The 24,036-nt window shown below is 42.1% G+C and overlaps 1 protein-coding gene across 4 annotated transcripts in view; it reads left to right on the forward strand.

Moving 5' to 3' along the window:
• The first annotated feature begins 331 nt into the window (after positions 1–331).
• The window catches only part of Spast (spastin), a 53,575-nt gene continuing 29,870 nt past the window's right edge, over positions 332–24,036 (forward strand). Inside the window, exons 1-4 of one of the 4 annotated variants that reach the window (XM_050162994.1) lie at positions 332–897; positions 14,595–14,681; positions 18,269–18,352; positions 22,646–22,741. In XM_050162994.1, the coding sequence (XP_050018951.1) occupies positions 486–897; positions 14,595–14,681; positions 18,269–18,352; positions 22,646–22,741 (679 nt within the window). In that variant the 5' untranslated portion in view covers positions 332–485. The remainder of the gene's footprint in view (positions 898–14,594; positions 14,682–18,268; positions 18,353–22,645; positions 22,742–24,036) is intronic. The other 3 variants (XM_050162995.1, XM_050162996.1, XM_050162998.1) reach the window with 3 other exon arrangements.

The raw sequence follows: 24,036 nt of genomic DNA on the forward strand, positions 1-24,036 counted from the left end.
CCTCAGAAGCCGGGAAAATCTGCTGAGCAAAGAAGTCCCGCCACCCGCGCGAGGAGAACCGCACCTACGGAACCGCAGTTCCCGGAGAAAGGGGCAGAGCGGGGATGGCGCACATGCGCACAAGCTCCCAGGTCAACAAAGACCGGGGCGGCGTGCGCGCGCGCGCGCACCGGAGCCAGACCCCGAGGACGTGCGCGTGCGCGGCCACGGCGGAGAGGAGCCAGCGGGCCTGAGGACAGAGGAAAAGGAGGGGCGGGTCGGAGCCGCTGGCCGCCAGAGGAGGTGGAGAGGGGGTTGTGCTCCCGGCCAGCGGAGGACACAGGGGCGGGGCCGGCGAGCGGCGCGTGCAGGTGCCGGGCTCCCGGGCTGTGCGGGTGCGCGAGCGGCTCCGTGGCCCCCGGGCGTCGCGGTGGCCGCCGCCGCCGCTAGGTCGCCGTCGATCTGAGGGAGGCGGGTTATGGCGGCGGCGGCAGTGGGAGCTGTGAATGAGTTCTCCGGCCGGACGACGGAAAAAGAAAGGCTCAGGCGGCGGCGCGAGCCCGGCGCCCGCCAGGCCTCCGCCCCCCGCCGCGGTCCCCGCCCCTGTCGCCGGCCCGGCCCCCGCGGCCGGCTCGCCGCCTAAGCGGAACCTGTATTACTTCTCGTACCCGCTGGTCGTCGGCTTCGCCCTGCTGCGCCTGCTCGCCTGCCACCTGGGGCTCCTCTTCGTGTGGCTCTGCCAGCGCTTCACCCGCGCCCTCATGGCCGCCAAGAGGAGCTCCGGGACCGCGCCGGCGCCCGCCTCGCCCTCAGCCCCAGCTCCCGGGCCGGGTGGCGAGGCCGAGAGCGTCCGCGTCTTCCACAAACAGGCCTTCGAGTACATCTCCATTGCCCTGCGCATCGACGAGGAAGAGAAAGGTACCTGGGTCCGGGGGGGAGACGGCGGCGGGCGGCCCTAGGAGGGGGGCGCCACCTGCGTCCCTTTCCTGCACGCCCCCCGAGTTGATCTGCTCCAGGAGTCCCATTCCCCACAGGCCAGACCGTGCTGTGGGACGCCTAGTTAGTTAAACCTCTCCCTTTTCGGGGCGCCCTAGCTCTCGACTTTGTTTCTGCACCCCCACACTTGTGCATTATCCAAGTCCCCGTGAGACACGCAGACGTGCTGGTGACAGTGACAGTTGGCCTAGAGTGACCACACGGGATTCTTTCTAACACTGTAAACAGTGTGGCATTCTCTGAGCTGGGCTTCCGAATGGTTCTGGTATCGAATAAGCTGTGTATAAACTTAATGAAAAGAGTTCTTCTGTAGTGTCAGAGGAGAAAAACAGAACAAGCGTTCACTTGAATTTGAAAGGGATAGTTGCTTATAATCAGTGCCGAATTTGCGTTACTCTGAAGCTTCATGAATTATTTTTATCCATATAGTGAGCCTTGACTATTTTTTCTGTGAAGTTGTATTTCAGCCCCTGGTTGGTTTGGTTTATTTTCCTAAGTTTGTATTTCAAAGCAGGCTCTTAAGTTTCTAAATTGAAGTGTTAAATGAATGAGTTGAGTAAACATGCATATCATTGTCCCGTGAAACCTAAAACAAAGGCTCCTGCTTCTCAGCGAAGGCAGGGGTGCTGCGTACTTCAGGTTTTCCTTCAAGCAATGTCTTTTAGTCTTTTCCGTGGGTGAGGTATTGTGCGATTCGCATTGCCTGTGTCCCTTGATCCTCACGATAATTCCGCTGTGAGCGTACTATCAGTAGAGGTGTCTTACAGATGAAATTACTAGCTAGAAGATTAAAGCAGGTGGCATCAAATTTAGGCTAAAGTAGTTAATTTTAAAACTTCCTTGGGAAACGTTAAGTGGGATTAGAAAGTCTTACGTCTCTCCTTTTGTTGTTACCTCCAGTATTCTCCAAAGAAGCCCAGATTCCCACCCTGGCTCAGTTAGGTGCGCTCATCAACGTTGTCCACGGTGGAAAATGAACAATCTGTAGGTTTTTTTTTTTTTTTTTTTTTTTTTTTTGCAGTGTTCTTCCCTCTGGCAACACCAGAGACTGTTGTAGTGTTTCAGTCTTGGTGAAAATTTTCCTTTGCAGGACCTAAGAGTAAAAACAGAGATATGGTGAAAGAGGCAGATGTCCATGTTTTGGGAGTCCAAAGACAGAGTGGAGACTTAGTAGAAGACAGTAGTAGACACAGTTAAGACTGTTTTGTGTTTGTGAGAGCGAGCTTTTTAAATTCATTGCTTAGTTCTTTCTACCTCTTAGGAAAATCCAACAAACACTTAAGGAGGATGGAGAACCGCACTCTTCCTCCCTGATGTGATGTTGATTGCAGTATTTTATAGCTTGGGGTTCCCTGGCTTTTTGAATAGTGGGAGTATTCTTGAGAATAGATTGTTTTAGGGACTTGAGGTTGTAGTTAGTGATAAGGTTTGTGCCCAGTGTGCTTCCTATTGCAAGTGCTTCTAAGTGCTTCAGAAACAAAGCCAACAAACAAATTAGAGAACAAATTAGTTACATTCATTTTCCTTTAAAAAGAAATAAAGCTGGAAGTGATCTTCCTGCTGGGAAAACTGAAGATTGCCATGAGTTCAAGGCCAGCTAGGCTACATAGCAAAACGAAGCAAAAAAATAAACAAACTGAATCTGAGCCTGGTCTACAGAGCTACTTCCAGGACAGCCAAAACTATCACACATGAAACCCTTCCTCGAAAACCAATAAATAAATACGTAAATGAATAAGTAAAAAAAAAATTTTAGAACTATTTTGTATTTTCATATATTTTCTCTTCTATCCCATTTTTCCCCTTGGCATAATTTTGTAGTCTAATTTTGAAGTTCACTTTGAAGTTTGTCAGCCTTTTCAGCTATACTTGACAACTCAGAATTTATTTCCAAGAGAATTTAATTTTCTTTTCACTGATTAAAAATATGTGAAAAGATAAACTGTATTGAGTATGCAGTCTTCAGAGGCTTTGTTACTCTTGTACATTATTGCGAGGGTAATAGGTCTTACATTGTCATCTATTAGAAATGAAACACGCAGCTGGGCAGTGGTGGTGTACACACCTTTAATCCCAGAATTTGGGAGGCAGAGGCAGGTAAATCTCAGTAAATTTGAGGCCAGCCTGGTCTACAAAGGGAGTTCCAGGACGGTCAGGATTGTTAATACAGAGAAACCCTGTGTCAAAAAAAAAAAAAAAAAAAAGAGAGAAAGAAAGAAAAAAGAAAAGAAGGAAATGTAATACACCACATGTGCGCAGTGCCCACAGAAGTCCGAAAAGGTGTGGGATCCCTTGGGGCTGCAGTTACAGACTGGTGTGAGCCACCATGTGAGTGCTCACTAAGCCAAGCCAGGGCCCCCAAAAGAGCAGCCAGTACTCCTAACCTCTGAGCCTTTCCTCTCTCCAGCTCTGATCTTTGTAGTATTTTAATGTTGAAAGAGTGATAATCTGTGACATCCATTTATATATGAAGAAACAAATTAGAGTGGGTTCAAAGTAGCGTAAGTAGGAACAGAGGTGATTAGACAATATAAAATTATTTGATTTTATGATTTTTTAAGATTATACTATAATTGCAATATTTCTTTCTTTCTCCCTCCATACTCCCACATAGATTCCTCCTTGCTCTCTATCAAACTCACAGCCTCTTTTCTTAATGCTGGTAAAGAGTCAGTCAAGAATACTTGAGGAAAAGAGGTTATAATAGTGGTTCTTTGGACTAACTAGATCATGACCTAACATGAGAGAGACAGTATGAGATCTCCTAGTCAATACAGAGGTGGAGCTTCAGAAGGCGTGGTTCGTTATCTCACGTTGGTAGCAGCTAACAGTAAGGGCTGCAGTGTGCTGTGTGAAAGAGAATGAACCAGTTTTTCAGGATGTTGTAGGGCTGGAGAGTCTGGCATCAAGAACAGAAAGTGTCTAAAGAAAATAGTCCTCATCAGTTACACTTTTTCTCAATTTTTTTTATTAATTTTTCTTGTGTGTGTGTGTTTCTGTGTGTGTACACAGACACGCATGTGCTGTAATGTGCATGTGGAGGTCAGAGAGTGACCTGTGCTGGTTGGTTCTGTCCCATCACATGGGACCCCAAAATCAAACTCAGATTGTCAGGTTAGCAGGCTGAGCCCTCTAGTCATATCTATATTTGGGGTTACTGTTCCAGAGCACCGAGTCTACCACCCTCATAGCAGGGAGGTGTGGCAGCAGGCAGGCAGGCATGTGGCTGCAGCAGCAAGCTGAGAGCTCACATCTTCAATCATGAGCAAGAAGCAGGGGAAATGAAATGAGAGGAAGTGGCCAGCCCCTTTAAACTCTCAAAGGTGCTTCCAATGACACCCTTCCTCCCAAGAGAGCACATCTCTTAGACCTCACAGACAGCACCCAGCAGAATCAGGCGTTCAAATGTGTGTGTGTTTGTTTGTTTTTGGTCCAGGATCTCTGCATAACCCTGGCTGTCCTCAGACTCAGATCCACCTGCATCTTCCTCCTGAGTGCTGGATTAAAGGTGTGCACCTCCCTTTCTAGCAGTGATTTTTCTAGTTTGTATAATCCAATTTGTACATTAACTTAAAACAACAGTCTGCTCACATCCACATTTTCCTAAAGTAAGGGGAGGAGGAAGAAACCAAAAGTGTGATTACTTTCATTCCTGAAAAGTGTACATCTGCCATTTAGAATTAAGTTCAGACTTAATTTTCTTTTGCTGGGTGACTGCCTAAGGGTTCTGGTAGTTCACACCATTCCCAGCACTCCAGAAACTGAGGCTGGATGGTCAAAGAGAGTTTGAGGCCAGCTTGAACAACATAGTGGAGTTCTAGAAGACCCTATTTTAAAAAAAAAAATTATTTTGAAATTCTCCTTGATTAGAGGCAAAACACCAAAGACCCAAGAACTTGAAGGCCATTGTAATCTATGTAAGAAATTGTAAACCACACAAGACTGCCTAATAGGAACCTGCCACAACGAACCCAGCGGTCTCCCAATTTGAATAGGAAAGAATAGTGCAGGGACATTAGGTCTTTTGCAAAAGCATTGACTTTCTTCTTAGTGACTGCTCAATATTTAATGTTGTTTGCACAAAAAGAGCTAAAGACAGCCACTGCTGGAGCCCTTATGCCTTGTTTGATTTCTCTTTTGTTTTAAAACAATTTGTTAAAATTGTTTTATATGCACAGATATTTTGCCTGCATGTATGTGTGTGCACCAGTGCATGCCTAGTACCTACAGAGGTCAGAATGGGAAGTCTGAGTCCCTTGGAACTGGAGTTGCAGGAGGTTGTGAGCCACCACATGGGTGCTGCGAATTGAACCAGGATTTTGTGGAAGATCGGCAGGTGCTCTTAACTGCTGAGCTAGCTCTCCAGCCCCTTGTTTTGTTTTTTAAAATCACAGTTTATGTGGTTAATGTAAATCTTGAATAGTTCTGTTATTCCTGGTTAAATCTGTAGAAGAAGGAATTGCTGGGTCTTGTAGCAAATAGCACTGACATGAACCACCGTCTTTACCCAGTTAAAGGTACCAGTTTATATTAGGACCAGCAAACATGACATTTGGTCCATTGCTTTTCCTTCTTCTATTTGGAGACAGGGTTTCTCTGTAACAGCCCTAGCTGTCCTGGAACTCACTCTGTAGATCAGACTGACCTCAAACTCTCAGAAATCCACCTCCTTGCCTCTGGAGCGCTGGGATTAAAGGTGTGCACCACTACAGCCCAGTGGTCCTTTGCTTTTTGTATTAGATTGTTTGGGTGGTTTGTTGTTGTTGTTTGGGTTTTTTGTTTTAAGTTGGTTTCTTAGTCACTGATCTATTTCTTTGAAGAGACACTATGACCAAGGCAACTCTTATAAATTAAGGCTTTTAATTACAGTTTCAAAGGGTTAGTCATGGCAGGGGCATGTTGGGAGCATGGCGGCACTCATGGCGCTGGAGTTATAGCTGAGAATGACATCCTGATCCACACACAGACAGCGAGAAAGAAAGATATGGCCTGGCCTGGGCTTTGCAGCCTCAAAGCCCACCGCCAGTGACATACTTTCTCCAGCAAGGTTATACCTACTCCAGCAATGCCACCGTCCTACTCCTCATCCTCATCCTTTCAAACAGTTCCACTCCCTGGTGGATCAACATTCAAATAGATGAGCCTAGGTGGACCATTCTTATTCAAACTACTACAGTTGGCTTGGTTTTTCTGTTTTTAAATTTAGATATGTAGTGAGTGGCATCTTATTAAATGTTTTAGTTTGGGTTAGTGGTTAAACCCTAGGGCCTTGTGCTGTCTTGACAAGCATCATTCACCACTGAGCTACAGCTCTAGACCTCATTTTGCTTTAAAAGAATTATTTATTTTGGAGAGAGATGCTTAGCACTTAAGAGCACTGGCCCTTCTTCCCGAGGTCCTGAGTTCAGTTCCCTCTTCTGGCTTGCAGGCAGACATACAGACAGAACACTGTATACATACATGTGGAACATTGTATACATAACATAGTAAATAAATAAATCTTTTTTTTTAAAGAAAAGATTTATTTTGTGTGTAAGTTTGTGGAAGCAGTGGGGGAGTGGAACAGGGAGTGCATTCACAGTATGTGCCTGTGGAGGTCTGCTCTCAGGATCAGTTCTCTCTTTCTATTCTGTGGGTCCCAGGGATCAAACTCTGGGGGATCAACCGCCTTTACACACTGGTTCTCTCTTTAGTTTTTGAAACAAGGTCCTGGTAAGTCTTCTTGATTGTCCTTGAACTTGTGAGTCCTCTGCATCTCTGCCTCTGACCAGCTGGGATCACAGACTGTGCTGCTGGGCTGGCAACAAGGCTTTAATTTGTATTCTCTGGCAAGTGATGACATTGGATGTCTCTCTGTGTGCTTCTTTACCATGTCTGTATGTATGTCTCTGGGACCCTGCATAGGCTGTTTAATCCCCCCCCCCTTGGGGATTTGAGATTAAACCCAGTACTTTGCACATCCAAGCACAAATTTGACTCCTAAACTGCATCCTAAGGCATTTATTTGGTTGTTTCTATCACTACTTTTTGAGGGTCTTTGTATAGGCAAGTCCTTTGTTGAGAATGATTTTGAGTTTCTTAAAGCCTGTTTGTTTTCTTTTTCTTCTTAGAATACCGGCACTGAAGAGCAGGGGTTTAAATTTAGTGAAGTTTAGTTTATCTGTGTTTTTGTGACTTTTGCTTTTTGTGTTCTCTTAGAAAGCTATTTGATTCAAACTCTCAAAAGAGTTTTGTTTAAATACTCCGAGTTTTATACACTAGAGAAGTGCTGGCAAGGTGACTCTTGGAAAAGGCATTTTGCTTCAAAACCTGATGGCCTGAGTTTTTCCTAGAACCCACAAAGGTGGAAGGAGGGAATCACCCCACAGGTTGTCTCCTTAGACCTCCACACTTACGCTATGCCCCACTCCCCCTGCCCCATGTATATACATAGGCATATAACAAATTTTATTATTTTAAAATAAAAGAAATGAGTAATATGTGAGTGACAAGCAAATGCTGATAAGAATGTTGCCATTGAGCCAGTGAGATGGCTCACCAGTTAAGGCTCTTGCAGCCAAGCCTATTCAGTCCTCTAGACCCACATAGGAAGGTGAGAACAGTCCCTAGAAAGTTGTCTTCTGACTTACGTTAGCTAGCACTTGTGTGCACACAGAGAGGCAAAATTGTGTCATGTGAACTTTTAGATTTCTTTCATTTTATGTGTATGAATGTTTAGCCTGCACATATGTATATATGCTGTTTTTGACTGCTGCCTAAGCAGGTCAAAAAGAGGATATCAGATCCCCTGGAATTGGAGTTACGGGTGATTGTGAGCTACCACGTGGTTTCTGGGAATTGATTATGGTCCTAACTACTCAGCCATTGCTCCAGCCCCAATATGAAATCTTAAAATTGAAAAATAATGTTACCAATGAGAACTCTCAAATATCAGCATTAAGAGTGTATATTGGTCCACAGATAAGATGGCTCAGGAGGTGAAAAGCACCTGCCACTCAAGCCTTGAATTCAGTCCTCAGACCCCATCATTGAAGGAGATAGCCAACTACCCAAAGTCGTTCTCTGACCTCCACATAGGCAGTGTGGCACTCACCCATCACACACACTCAATAATAATATTAATAGTAAAATAAATTGTCGGGTTTTTTTTTCCCTTTTTGAGATAGTGTTTCTCTGTGTAGTCTTGGCTGTCCTGGAACTCACTCTGTAGACCAGGCTGGCCTTGAACTCACAGAGATTCACCTGCCTCTTCCTCCCCAGTGCTATGATTAAAGGTGTGCATCACCAGCACCCAGCAAAATAAAATCTTTAAAACATAAAAAGGCAGCCGGGCGGTGGTGGCGCATGCCTTTAATCTCAGCACTCTGGAGGCAGAGGCAGGCAGATCTCTGTGAGTTCGAGACCAGCCTGGGCTACAAAACCTAGTTCCAGGACAGGCTCCAAAGCCACAGAGAAACCCTGTCTTGGAAAAAAAAAAAAGCAAAAACAACAAACAAACAAACAAAAAAACATAAAAAGATAAAAAAAAAAAACAAGCATAGTTTTGGCTTGGGGGTATAGCTTAGTGTTAAATGCTTGCCTAGCATTAACCCAAAGCCCTGGGTTCAATTCCAATATCACACACATGCACGTACACACACACACACACACACACACATATACACATACACAAAGGGTGGGGGGGTCGGTGAGATGGCTCAGCAGTTAAGAATACCCTGCTCTCTTCCAGAGGACCCAGGTTCAGTTGGCTCACATCCATCTGTAACTCCAGCTCCAGGGCATCTGACATCTCTGACCTCTGCAGGCATTTGAACTCACATGCACTTACTTACAGCCGCTTAATTTAAAATAGTAAAAATTAAAATTAAGAAAGTAAAGGAAAAGGGTTCAGCAAAATAGTTTAGTAGGTAAAGGTACCTGCTAGCAAGCTTAATGACCTGGGTTGGATATCCAGGCCCTACATGGTACAGAGAATTGACTGTGGTAGTTGTCCTCTGACCTCCACATGGGTACTGTGGCAGGTGCACAGCCACATGCATACAGTACACACAAAACAAATAAATGTAATAAAAATGTAAATGTAATAAGCATATATAGTTAGAACAGCCCTCTTAAGAGTTAGCTCATGTGGTGAGTGGAGAAAAGTGACAGCCCGTGGTTTCACTTGTTCAGTGTACAACAGAGATGCTGCAGATGGGTGCTGGGGACACAGTGTTCACCACAGCACTATTTGAAATTTAAAAAAAAAAAGCTGGCAATGCACTTGGTATCTTTTTGGGGAGGGAGGTAGAGGTTGAACTCAGAACCTTGAACATGTTAGCCAGTGAGCTCCAGGCTAGCCATTAATTTTCAGTATGTTTTGGAACATTTTAAGTGTTTTTTTTACTATTCTCTGTGTCTGAGTGTTTGCTTATAAGTATGGATGTATACCACGTTTGTGCCTGGTACTCATAGAAGTTATAAAGAGGGTGTTACATCTCCTGGACGGGAGTTACAGACAGCTGTAAGCTACCTTGTGGGTGCTGGGTCTCAAACTCTGGTCCTCTACAACCCCTGGCCAACTCTGTAGCTTGAGTACCTTTTCTTACAGCATCTTACTGTGTAGTGCTTGGGACTAAAACTCCACCACTGAGCAATATGTTCTCAATCGTTCAATATCTGATAAAACAATTTTTAAAGTACCTAAGTAAAAATTTTTATTTATTTATTTTGTGTGTGTTGCCATGGTACAGGTTTGGAAGTTAGAGAACAACTTATGGGAATCATTTCTTTCCTTCTACCATGTAAGTCCTTCGTATCCAACACACTTTACCCACTGCTCTGTCTTACCAGCCCTTCAATAGCTTTTGCTTTGGTTTGCTTTGGTTTTTTCAAGGCAGGGTTTCTCTGTGTAGTTCTGTGTAGTAGGGACCGGGGGCCCTTAGTTTGTCCCGGCTGCCCTGCTAGCTTACACTTGAAATAATCACATAGAAACTGTATTAATTAAATTACTGTCTGGCCCATTAGCTCTTAATTTCCCATTGGCCAACTGTTAGATCTTAATTCAACCCATTTCTACCAATCTATGTAACACCACAAGTTTGTGGCTTACCAGGAAAGATTCTATCCAGTGTCAGTCTCAAGGAGGAGCTTCATGACGTCTGCAACTCTGCCCTTCTTCCCAGCATTCTGTTCTATCTACTCCGCCCATCCAAGTTCTGCCCTATCAAAAAGCAAAAGGCAGTCTCTTTATTCAACCAGTGAAAGCAACATACAAACAGAAGGACCTCCGAAACCAATTCTGACTATTCTGGAACTTACTTTGAAGATATAGACCAGGCTGGCCTCACACTCACAGAGGTCCACAGCCTCTGCCTCCAGAGTGCTAGGATTAAAGGCATGCACCACCAGTGCCCAGCTTGATAACTTCTAATATAGAAAATAGCTAAATTACCAGGTAATGAATGTAATATATATATATTACATATGTATATATACATACATATACTCACATATGTAATGGATACATAAATGTGTATATATTATATATATATAATACCATAGCAATTTCATGTGTGAATTTTTTAAAAAAATAGTAGGGCTGTGGAGCTGGCTCAGTGGGTAAATGCTTGCTAAACAACATGAGGACCTGACTTCAGGTCTCCATCACCCCAGTAAAAGCCAGGTAGTGGGCATCTCTGTTACCCCAGCGCTCAAGTGTAAAGGAAGATTATGCTTTTGTTTCCCAGCCACCCAGACCCGAATAATAACATGATGTGGGATTCCCCTCTGTATGCTATGAATATGTTTCATTACCATTGGTTTTTTTTTGTATTTTTATTTTTTACCCTCAGAACCTATGATATTTATTGAGTTCTACATTTTTCTCTGCTCTCCTCCTTGCCTCTCCCCTCCCCCCTTCAGTCCTTCCTCAAGGTCCCCATGCTCCCAATTTACTCAGGAGATCTTGTCTTTTTCTACTTTCTACTTTCCATCTATGTAAGTCTCTATTAGTGTCTGTATTGTTGTCTAAGTTCTCTGGGATTGTTCATTACCATTGGTTATTAAAGAAGTTGCTTTGTCCAGTGGCTTAGTAGAGTCAAGCCAGGCAGGAAATCTGAACAGAGATATAGAGAGAAAGTAGGTGGTGTCAGGCAGCCATCTAGCTGTCAAAGGAGACAGATGCCGGATCCTTACTAGTAAGTCACAGCCTTGTGCCGATACATAGATTAATACAAATGGGTTACTTCAAGATGTAAGAGCTTGCTAGGAATATGCTAGAGCCATTGACCAAACAGTGTTGTAATGAATATAGTTTCTGTGTGTTATTTGGGTCTTGAGTGGCCTGAAGACGAAGGAGCAGTCTCCGTGCACAAAATGACGTGCCAACATGGGCTGACTACATCAACATAAAAACCTGAGAGAGCTTGGGAAGGAATTCTAGACATACACACACACACATACACACACACACACACACACACACACACACACACACACAGCTTCATGGTAGCAGCATTTTCTTGGGTGGGCTCTGTTTGCTAGAAGCAAGCAGAGGCACGATTCCTTTAAGGGAAGGCTTCCTGACTCAGTGGTAGCAGCAAAAACTGCACAGCTCCTTTAAGAAGACTTCCTGGTTTGTGCTAGTTGCACAAACAGCTCTGGCTCTTTCAGGAGTCCAAGCACTTGAATGGGGTTTGTGGGCAGAATGCTGCAAGTACTTGGTAGCAACATGGGCCAACTGCTTCCCAGACTTGAGGTGGTGGGTACGGCTCCTACCTAGCAGTCCCAGAGTGGGTCTATATCACCATAAAGCAACTTGTAATGCTCTGCTCACAAACCCCAGTTAAGTGCTCTGTAACAGGACCTCCCAAAAGAGCCAGAGTTATTCAAGGTGCCAATAAGAACCAGGAAACTGTATATTAAAAAGAAGCCACACCTCTGCTTGCAGATAGCAAACAGAGCCTATCTGAAAAAAAAATACAACTACTAAGAAGCTTCAGGGCCTGGTGATAGTGGCACATGCCTTTAATCCAAGCACTCAGGAGGCAGAGGCAGAGGCAGGCGGATCTCTGAGTTCGAGACCAGCCTGGTCTACAGAGCTAGTTCCAGGACAGGCTTCAAAGCCACAGAGAAACCCTATCTCGAAAAACCAAAAAAAAAAAAAAAAAAAAGAAGAAGAAGAAGCTTCAGTTGACTCCCTTTTTGTGGGTCTAGAAACCCCTCTCCTTTTTTAAAGATTTTTTAGGTTTTATGTGGATGTACATTGCTAAATGTTGGGTGTAAATGAGACTGTGCTTTTGTTTCCTGGCCACCTAGACCCAAATAGTCACACAAAAACTCTATTAATTACAACACTGTTTGGCCAATGGCTCAGGCATATTCCTAGCCAGCTCTTAAATCTTAAATTATCCAGTTTCTATTATTTTATATTTTACTACAAGGCTTGTGGTTTGTTACCTCACACCTTGCTTCTTGTGCGCCTATGTGGTGTCTGCCTGACTCCGCCTTCTTTCTCCCTGCATTTAGTTTAGTTTTCCCACCTGGCTATATTCAGCTCTGCTATAGGCCAAAGCAGCTTCTTTATTAATCTGTGATAATAAAACATTTTCACAGCATACGGGGGAATCTCACAACACTGGAGTTTTTAGAGACTTGTGACTCCCAGGGGCTCTCGGATCAGGCCCTCCTAACCAAAACAGTAAGCTCCAGGTGAAATGAAAGCTGCTGCCTCACAAAGTAAGGAGAGGGTCTAGTGAGATGGCTCAACAGGTAAAAACTCTTGTTCACAAGCCTGCAACCTGCTTGATTCTCAGAACCCATGTAAAGGTCACAGTTAGAGAACTGACTGCCCCAAGTTGTCCTTTGCCCTCCACATGTCATATGACCCATGCACCCATGCCCCACCCCGTGTGGTGATAAATAAGGTGTAGAGCAATAGAAGGTATGGACATCAGCCTCTGTCTTCCATATGCACATGCAAGGGCTTGTGTACCTGCATATACACGCACACACAAAAGTAAATGAGAGGTAGGAGTGGTGGTGTACACCTTTAATCCCAGCTCTCTGGAGGCAGAAGCAATCATATCTCTGCATTCAAGGAAGGCCAGCCTGATCTACTTAGTTCTAGGACAGTCAGGGCTATGTTGTGAGACCCTGTCTAAAAAAAAAAAAAAAAAAAAAAAAGAAAGAGACAACAAATATTTGTGAATATAGTAGAAAAGCCTGTACTAGAAAGATATGTCATGAAAGTGACCTCTTGGAAGGACAAGACCTTGAGAATGAGAAGAGGTGCTATAAAGGAATTCTCTAATGTTTGCTAGGATGTATTCACTTTGGCACAGTATGAACTGTATACAAGTAAGACAGTGCTAGCGGCATTTTCATCACTCAGAATGTAAATGTCACTATACTACTTGTTTTTTTTTTCAAGTAAAAATACCCAGAAATACATATGAACAGGTGTTCTTTTTTTTTTTAAAGATTTATTTATTTATTATGTATACAGTGTAGGCCAGAAGAGGGTACCAAGTCTCACAGATGTGGTTGCTGGGAATTGAACTCAGGACCTTTGGAAGAGCAGGCAAAGCTCTTAACCACTGAGCCATCTCTCCAGCCCTGAACAGGTGTTCTTATGAACAGGTAATGCTAGCTTGTAATGCTACCACTTGAGGGTCCATATTTCAAGGTCATCCTCAGCTATGTATTTATTTGAGATCTGCTTGGAGTACATGAGACTCTATTTCAAAAAGAGAAGAAACAGGAAGGTGAACATTCAGAGTTTCTGTTGGTTTACAATAAACTGTTCCAGGAAGGATCGTGTAGCCTACGCTAGCCTCAAACTTGCTCTGTGGCTAAGGAAGACCTTGAATTTCTGATCTTCTTGTCACTGTCCAGGTTGATTTATAACAAGCTCTTAATAATTTCTTCATGTGCCATTATCAGGTATTTTTTTCAATACTTGCTCTTTACTTGGCACAGTGAAAACTATGGTATTGTGAGAAGTGAGAAATTGCAAATATAAGAGCTGAGATAAGAAGGAAAGGGAGGCTGGATGTGTTTTAATCCCAGTTGTAGGAGGCAGAAGCCACACATCTCTGTGAAGTCAAAGCCAGCCTGGTCTACATAGTTCTAGGACAGCCAGGACTATATAAATCCTATCTTAAAATGGAGAGATTCTGGGAAGATAGAGAATACACATTTCTTAGTTGTTATATGGTGTCTATAAAAGGACTTCATTTGGGCTGGAGAGATGGCTCAGAGGTTAAGAGCACTGACTGCTCTTCCAAAGATCCTGAGTTAAATTTCCAGAAACCACATGGTGGCTCCCAACCATCTGTAATAAGATCTGGGGCCCTCTGCTGGTGCTGCAAGCAGAATACCCACATAATAAATAAATAAATACATATTTTTTTTTACAAAAAGACTTCTACTTTGTGATCACAGCATTTATGATTAAGTTTTTATTTTGAAAATTCAAATGAAGAATGATATGGAAATTTTTATTTTATTATGTATAGGTGTAATGTTTCTTAGACTTATTTGATCACAACCTTTTCATGTATATGATACTTGGAGGAGTGGATGCTACATTTTTTTGTACTCATGATATATACAAATAATGATTTCTGTTTTTAAAGCAGGACAGAAGGAACAAGCTGTGGAATGGTACAAGAAGGGTATTGAAGAACTAGAAAAAGGAATCGCTGTTATAGTAACAGGCCAAGGTAGGTTATATGCAGTTTCTATTGCCACCTCAGATTCTACTATAGTTCCTCCCTCCAAATCCCTTCCCCATGGAGACCCCTCCAGGGCTTCTAATGGACTGAACGTGACACTGTCAAGCCCTAGAGACTATACTAATACTAATAACCAGGATGTCTTCTGAGTGACTCTGTGGCAGCACCACATATGGATATTTTGGACAAACGGAAGAGTCGTGATGTGGTTGGGATAGATTAGGTAAAGGTGAAATTTAATTAATATCACAGAGTTCGACGTCTATAACTTATTTTTTGTAATTCTCCATTTAATTATTTTGGACTGTAGGTGAGCACAGGTAACTGAGAGTTCTGAAAGCAGATTTGCAGAAGGGGGTTGGTGACTGAATTTACATATTTACCCCCTTTTAGATCTGTTTACCTTAGTAGATGCATTTTATTTCTTTTTTTAAAAAATATTTATTTATTTATTATGTATACAATATTCTGTCTGTGTATATGCCTGCAGGCCAGAAGAGGGCACCAGACCCCATTATAGATGGTTGTGAGCCACCATGTGGTTGCTGGGAATTGAACTCAGGACCTTTGGAAGAACAGGCAATGCTCTTAACCTCTGAGCCATCTCTCCAGCCCCTGCATTTTATTTCTTGATGTCATTGCATTTTGTTTGTTGTAAATTATTTTTATTTCATGTGCATTAGTGGTTTTGCCTGCGTGTATGTCTGTATGCGTGTGTTAATCTCTTATAACTGGAGTTACAAATAGTTGTGAGCTGCCGTGTGAGTGCTGGGAATTGATGCTGGGGCCTCTGGAAGATTAGCCTTTGCTCTTATCCACTGAGCCATCTCTCCAGCCTTTCTTTTTTTAAAAAATTTTTTTGTTTATTTTTTTTAAAGATTATTTATTTTGTATAGTATTCTGCTTGCATGTATGCCTACAGGTCAGAAGAGGGCACCTCTCAGCACTCAGGAGGCAGAGGCAGGTGATCTCTGTGAGTTCAAGGCCAGCCGGGTTTAAAAGAGCTAGCTAGTTCCAGGACAGGCTCCAAAGCTACAGAGAAACCCTGTCTCAACCCCCACCCGCCAAAAAGAAAGAAAACAGAGTTAAATTAGAGGCTACTGTCTGTGTAACTATAGTGAAAACATTTGTTGTATATTACTAGCTCCCAGTAGTCACTGAAAGTGCCTAATGGAGAGCATCTCATTTTTACCATGACTCCTTGCTTTTAGCTACTGTTATTAGCCTTATTTTTCAGATGAGAAACATGAACTACAGAGATGTAACTCAACTAAGGTTTCGTGGTTAGCAAGTGAGAAAGTTGGGATTTGTACCTAGGCCATCAGATGTCAGCCTTCTCCTCCCTCCCTTTTGTTCTCTTCTCTCTTTTTTCTTTAAATATTTATTTATTTATTTATTTATGTATTTATTTATTATGTATACAATGTTCTGTCTGTGTGTATGTCTGCAGGCCAGGAGAGGGCACCAGACCTCATTACAGATGGTTGTGAGCCACCATGTGGCTCCTGGGAATTGAACTCATGACCTTTGGAAGAGCAGGCAATGCTCTTAACCGCCGAGCCATCTCTCCAACCCCTCTTTCTTTTTTTGGTTTTTCAAGACAGGGTGTCTGTGTAGCCCTGACTGTCCTGGAACCTGTCCTGTCTGTAGATCAGGTTGGCCTCAAACTCAAGAGATCCTCCTGCCTCTGCCTTGAGATCAAGCATTGGATCAAGGTGTGTGCTACCACCCCTGGCTTTCTTTTTTAAGGTTTATTTTATTTTTATTTTATGTGTATGGATTCTGCCAGTATGTATGCTGTGTACCACATATGTGCCTGGTACCTACAGAGGCCAGGGGAGGGAATTGGATCCCTTGGTACTGCCATCTCTTCTCTCCATTTTTTAAAACTATTTATTTATTTATTATGTATACAGTATTTTACCTACATACATCCCTGCAGGTCAGAAGAGGGTATCACATCTCCTTATAGATGATTGTGAGCCACCATGTGGTTGCTGGGAATTGAACTCAGGACCCCTGGAAGAGCAGCCAGTGTTCTTAACCTCCTATCCATGTCTTCAGCCCCCTTCATTTTTGTGTCTATTTTTGTTTTTTGTTTGTTTTTTGAGACGGGGTTTCTCTGTAGCTTTGGAGACTGTCCTGGAACTCATATGTAGACCAGGCTAGCCTAGAGTTCATAGAGATCCACCTGTCTCCCCAAGTGCTGGGATTAAAGGTGTGCACCACCACCACCCAGTGCTTCTCTCCATTTTTAAAATTTAATTATTTAGGTTGTTGTTTGAGACAGAGTCTCACCATATAGCATTGGCTGGCCTCAAACTCAAAGATCTGCCTCTGTCTCCTGAGTGCTTGGAATATAGGTATGAGCCACCACACTCAGCTGGTCTTTTATATAAACAAGCAGAATTTGAATTGGTTAGCAGTAGAGCATTTGCCTAATTTTGATGATGCTCTGAATTTAAACTCAGGCGTTGCAAAAGTCAGTTTAAAAAGAAACAATAAAATGAATGTGAGTGGTTGGGTCTTTGAGGCGTTGATGACCGTGACTTTATGAATTAAAAATGTAAATATATGCAGTTCTGTGTCAGTTCCATAAAGAAATGTTAGACGGAAATGGTTTAAAATAAAATGCCTTTTATTTAAGAAAAAAATCCCTTAAAGTGTGTTTTCTTCTCACCCTTAGCATTTAAGTTCCGATTTTATGAAATAGAATGTGTGCCTTTCATGGAGACCACAACATTAGCATCTGACAGATTTGTTCATGCACAGGCAGTGACAAAGTATGACTGTAGCCTGGATGATAGTAAGTTGGCATAGGTGATATCATATTCCAACTCAAAGGTTTTTGCTTTTTTTTATTTGTTTATATATGTGTATAAGGTGTGGGTGTGAGTGGAGGTCACAGGACAAGTTTCGGGGTCAGTTCTGACTTTCACTTTGGGTCCTGGAACTTGAACTCAGCTTGACAAACTTACTCAGCAAGCAGCTCTACCCACTGAGCAACCTCCCTAGGATCAGTTTAAAGACTGAAGTGTGAGGGAAGATGTCATGGGTTCCATGAAATATGTGTGAAATTCATGACACTGCAGTATATTCGAAGCCATCATTAGGAACCATGAATATGTCTATGTGTAATATACATTCATATTTAAGACAGGTTCACACTGTATCTTCCAGACTGGTCTTGACTTCACTATCCTTCCTCCCCAGCCTCCTGAGTTCATCTAAGATTTCGTATGTTCTTCACCTTGCCTAGCAAAAGCATTCCCTTCCTCCATCCCTCCCTGCCTTCCTTACCCCTTTCCTCCTTGCCCTTTTCGAGACAAGGGTCTCACTGTGTCACCCATATTGACCTGAAACTTATTATCTATCCTGACTGACATTGAACTTGACTTGGTATCCAAGTCCTGGGATTATACATGTGAGACACTATGCCCACTTTTAATTTCTTTATTAGGAAAAATTTTGATTCTCCATGAAGGTAATTGGAGCAGCACTTACCTTGAAACACTGTTAGTAGGGAAATGTAGATGCTTTAACTAATTCTTCCTTTCTTTTTTTTCTTCATTTAGGTGAACAATATGAAAGAGCTAGACGCCTGCAAGCCAAAATGATGACTAATTTGGTTATGGCCAAGGACCGTTTACAACTTCTAGGTATCACCTTCTCTCATTAGTTATGAAATATACTTGAAGTGTTTAATGAATCATTGGTAAGGGCTGGGCACACAGTTGAGTGGCAGAGCACTTGGATAGCATGTGTCAGACCCTGTGCTCAGTCTCCAGTGAGAAATCAGTCTTTACCGGTGGGTAGAGTAGATCAGTAATTTCAGTGTTTAAATTTTATTTTCTGTGTGTGCCTGGGTGTCTCTATGTATACAGCATGCACGAAGATGCTTATGGAAACCAAATGAGGGCATCAGATTTTCTGGAACTAAAGTTCCAGGTGGTTGTAAGCCACTTAATGTGTGTGCTGGGAACTGAACCCTGGTCCTCTGCGAGAGATCTGATGCTCTAAACCATTACTGTTTCCTTCCTTCCTTCCTTCCTTCCTTCCTTCCTTCCTTCCTTCCTTCCTTCCTTCCTTCCTTCCTTCCTTCCTTCCTTCCTTCCTTTTTGGCCTGGAACTCACAGGGATCCTTCTGCCTCTGCCTCCCAGTACTGCCCAGCTAACACGATTATGCCATTATTGGAAGGGCCACAAGTTCCTCTTGCCAGAGATTAGGATGTCTTCCTTTTTAGCCATCAAGAACTTTCCTCAAATCCTTGAGAAAACAGGGACTTTGTCTAAATGCCTGACCTTGGGAAAAGGACTTTCTCAGGGAACCAAATACTCCATTATAGCATATTACAATTTTTTTTAATGTGGCTTAGTTTATCCTAATAGCTAAAGCTTAAAATGAGCAAAGACAAATCTAGACAAATATTACTGTGAATCTGAGTAGACTTTAGGAATTTATAAATTTTGATTATATATAATATACCTTATTATCAAACAAATCTTATTTATCAAAAACACATTATTTATCACACTTAAGTTACATATCTAAATTTTCTAGCAGCTTGGTTAACTTGTGTGGGAGTAGGCAGAGTTATCACTCTGTTGTTCCATGGTGGCAAGGATTTTTTCCAAAGAATTATTTTGTTTAAAGAGGCAAAAATTTTATACATTTTCATCCTTCAAAGCTTGCATAAAATTCCCCAAAGGAGGGTCTGGAGAGATTTGGCTCAGTGGTTAAGAGCATTGCCTGCTCTTCCAAAGGTCCTGAGTTCAATTCCCAGCAACCACATGGTGGCTCACAACTATCTGTAATGAAGTATGGTGCCCTCTTCTGGCCTGCAGACATACACACAGACAGAATATTGTACGCATAATAAATAAATAAATAAATAAATAAATAAATAAATAAATAAAGAAAGAAAGAAAGAAAGAAAGAAAGAAAGAAAATTCCCCAAAGGAAGAGGTATAAGGGAACTTCCATTATACATAGTGAGAATCATTGAAAATGAAAGTAAATGGGTGCTGGAGAATTGTGATCCGCAAGGTCGAAATGCTGGGACTTTGTCAGGCAGCAGTGATGCTGTGCGGTCCATGCCATTCTGTAGACCAGGAACTCATAGAGATCCACCTGCGTTTGCCTCCCGAGTGCTGGGACCAAAGTAAAGGGTTTTAGAAGAGCCCTAATGCTAAGGTTTTTCTGTGAAGCCCATCAGTGAGGATTTCTTTAGGATTAGAAGGGGGATCCTAGGGAAACTTGACTGTGAAGTTCAGATAGCCACGTTAGTCTGTATTACCTCAGGTGTTTCAGAAAGAAGCACTAGTCTCTTTCAGTTGTTGTAACAGGACTGGAACCCAGGGCCTTGTACATACCACTTGAGTTCTCTACACTGAGCTTCATCCTCAGTTACTGTTTTAATAGGGATTAACTGGAACATGGTTACAGTGTCTGTGTGTGTGTTTATGTAGATAGAATTGTAAACTCTACATACTTTAATCTATAACTTTTTATTTCCTGTCATCAAAAAAAAATTAAAATTTTGATTCCTGCTTGTCTTTACTATATAATGAATGTTTCTGGTAACTTTTTATCTTAATAAAGGAGACACTTAGTGACCAGAATTTTCTAACTTATGATTTCACCAACACAAGTAAGTTGTGTCTCAGTATTTTGATTTAAAGAGCATTATCTTGAGAAAAATCAAGTGACCTATCTCTAGCTAACCAAAGTAAATAGAAAGGATTTAAAGTATATTGTATCAGCCACTTCTAGGACACAAAAGCTACGTGCTGCTTTGTGCTTTGTATACAAAGGGTAGCTGCTATTTAACCTGTCCCAGAGGCATGTGATACCTCACCGTACACCAAGCATGGTGCCTGCTTGTCTGACTTTAGGAATATAAGTCAAAGAGTTAGTATGTATGTTCTGCTTTTTTTATTTTGTTTTTCATTGGGTGCTGATAATTAAACCAGGACCTTGCATATGTTAATTGCATATTCCACTCTGAGCTACACATATTTAGCCCTATTGCTGCATTTATACATGGATTCATTGGCTTTCTAATACAGAAGAAAACAAACTTACTTCAGCAGATCATTTTTGGGAAAGGTGATCCCTTATTTGGATGAGACAGATAGGTATGTCACCTTAGGATCAGTGTCTGGCAGCCTGCATATAGCCCTAAGGAGGATGGAGGGCTGCAGTCTTGCTGCATAAGGAGAAAGCAGCACCCCTTCTGCTCTAGGCAGCAGACTGAGACTCCAGCTAGGGAGGGTGGTTATTTGAGGTGAGCAAATCTTTTTGTTGATTAGTTACATCTTACATGTCACAGAATTTTAAGTATGACTACCATCCCTCCCATTGTCCTCAAGTGACCCATTCCCATCCCAAGAGGCAGCTGTACTGGGTCATCAAGGAGTGACCAACTGTGTGTGTGTATTTTCACAAACAATAGTGTTTTGCACACATAGTTCATCATGCTGATCTCCTTGCCTTGTTGCATTTACTTTTTTGCTTGACTTAAGGTAATAAAGTCAAATGTGACCTTTCTTAGGTACTCCTTGTTTCCTTCTGCGCTATTTTTAAGTGTGATTTCCTCTTAAAGTGTCCTTTTAATCTTAGTGAGACCATACTGTACTTCCTATAAAACATTTCTTTTTTAATGATTTATTTATTATCTATGTATATTGGTATTTTGCCTGCATGCATGTCTATATGAGAATGTCAGATACCCTAGAATTGGAGTTACAGACAGTTGTGAGCTGCCATGTGGGTGCTGGAAACTGAACCCCTGTTCTCTGGAAGAGCAGCTAGTGCCCTTAACTGCTGAACCATCTCTCCAGCCTCTCCTCTACATTCTTTTGTTTCTTTTTTTGAGGGGTTGTTTTAAGACAGGGTTTCTCCTTGTAGATACGGCTTTCCTAGAACTAACTCTGTAAACCAGACTTGTGCTCAAACTCACAGAGATCCACCTATGCCACCACTGCCCAACTCTGAAAGACCTTTTCAATAGGCTTTTCTCTACTATACAGTATTTTAAAAATACAGTGATGTTGAGCTGGGTGTGATAATACAGGTCATCTTATGTTTTGTTTGGTTAAGACAGAGTTTCTCTGTGTACCCTTTGTTGTCCTGGAACTCACTCTGTAGATCAGACTAGCCTTAACTTATAGAGATCTGCTTGCCTCTGTCTCCTGAGTGGTGGGACTAAAGGTGTGTACCACTACTGCTTGGCTAATAGTACAGCCAAACAGATCCCAGTGGATCTCTGAGTTTGGGGACAACCTGGTCTACATAGCGAGTTTTATGACATCTAAGGCTACATAGACAGACCCTGCCTCTAATAGTAACAATAATAATGGTAATAATAAGTACTAATCCAGTTATGTTCTAAATTCCCAATTATACTTAATAAGTTTTTAGATAATACAGCCAGTCACTTTTTTATCCTAATATCACTAGATTATCTTAGGGATTTGAGCATATGAAAAGAAGCCATCACTTGCTGTTAAAAATAGTGATAAGTAACTGTCTTAGGTTACCAGCCTGAATAAGGTGTATTTTCAACATAGCCTTCCACGTGTTAACTTCTGTACTTTTCTTTTTATTTTTTTTTTTTTTTTTTTTGGTTTTTCGAGACAGGGTTTCTCTGTGGTTTTGGAGCCTGTCCTGGAACTAGCTCTTGTAGACCAGGCTGGTCTCGAACTCACAGAGATCCGCCTGCCTCTGCCTCTCAAGTGCTGGGATTAAAGGCATGCGTCACCATCGCCCAGCTTCTGTACTTTTCATATGAGTTCTTACTAATTACATATTTTAGAGTATATTTCATATATGTGCAAAAACTTCACTGACAGTTTTGTAACACAATAATTTTCCATTTTCCACATGCCTTTTATTTGTTTATTTTTCTTTCTGTTTATTTTTGTTCTTTTTAACCTCCTCTGTTGCATAGAGAAGCTGCAACCAGTTTTGCAATTTTCCAAGTCACAAACGGACGTCTATAATGACAGTACTAACCTGACATGCCGCAATGGACACCTCCAGTCAGGTAGGTTTAGGCTGACTAACGTAAACTAAAGCTTGCATGGAAAATGAACTCTTGCTTACCCTATAATGTTGGTTTAGCTGTGTAGTAGAAAGTATAACTGTTTTGCTTTCACAGGATTAGTAAAACATACAGAATCCTTATCATTCATAGTAGATATACTAGAGCTGTTCTAAACATACCTAGTCACATGTTTTCCAACTTCCTACTTATAAAGTACAAAAGATGAGGAGGTGGTACTCTCATTACTGTCTAGACCACTGGCCCTTCAATTGTACTCAGTAAACCTGTTCTTTTAGAAAAACAATATAAATCCACGTATGCATGTATGTGTTTGTAAACACATTTGGAGGTCAGAGGACACCTGAAAGAAGGGACTCTCTCCTAGTACCATGTAGGTCCTTGGGATTAAACTCAAGTTGTCAAACTTGATAGCCAGTGCCTTTCCCTACTGTGCCATCTCAGAAAACATGATTTGATCGTCTTCTTGTTGCTAATATTGTTTTTTTGTATTTTGTTTTTGTCATTTGGGACAGGGTCTTACTATGTAGCCTTACCTGCTTGGAACTTACTATATAGACCAGGTGTCCTTTAATTTCCAAAATCCATCAGTGTTCATGCCTCTGTTTCCTCAGTATTGGAATTACAAACGTATTGCACCATATCTGTACATAATTTGGTGTAGCCCTGGCTGGCCTGGAACTCTCTACATAGACTAGGCCAGTTTCAACTCAGAGATCTGTTGTAGGAGCTGCGGGCTGCGTCGCCCCCAGCTCCCGCCACTGGCTAGCTTTACCCGAAATAACAACACACAAATTGTATTTTTTTAAACACTGCTTGGCCCATTAGCTCCAGCCTCTTACTGGCTAATTCTCGCACCTGGACTAGCCCATTTCTAATAATGTGTGTAGCACCCTAAGGTGCGCTTAACGGGAAGATTCTAGCCTACATCCATCCTGGGTCGGAGTTTCATCGTGTCTGCCCGGGAGAGGGGAGCATGGCCTCTGAAATCACTTCCTCTTCCTCCCAGCATTCTGTTCTGTTTACTCCAGCTACCTATGTTTTAACCTATCAGGGCCAAGCAGTTTCTTTATTACTTAACCAGTGAAATCAACATATGACACTCCCACATCAGAGATATGCCTACCTCTGTATCAAGTACTCCGATGAAAGTTTTGTGCCACCAGAGCCAGGCTGTACAAGTTCCTTTAAATAATATTTTCTTTTCTTTTCTTTCTTTCTTTCTTTCTTTCTTTCTTTCTTTCTCTTTTTTTTTTTTTTTTTTTTTTTTTTTTTTT

Source organism: Alexandromys fortis, unplaced genomic scaffold, assembly GCF_014885135.2.
Source record: "Alexandromys fortis isolate MF-2015 unplaced genomic scaffold, M_Fortis_MF-2015_v1.1 scaffold_148, whole genome shotgun sequence".
NCBI lineage: Eukaryota > Metazoa > Chordata > Mammalia > Rodentia > Cricetidae > Alexandromys > Alexandromys fortis.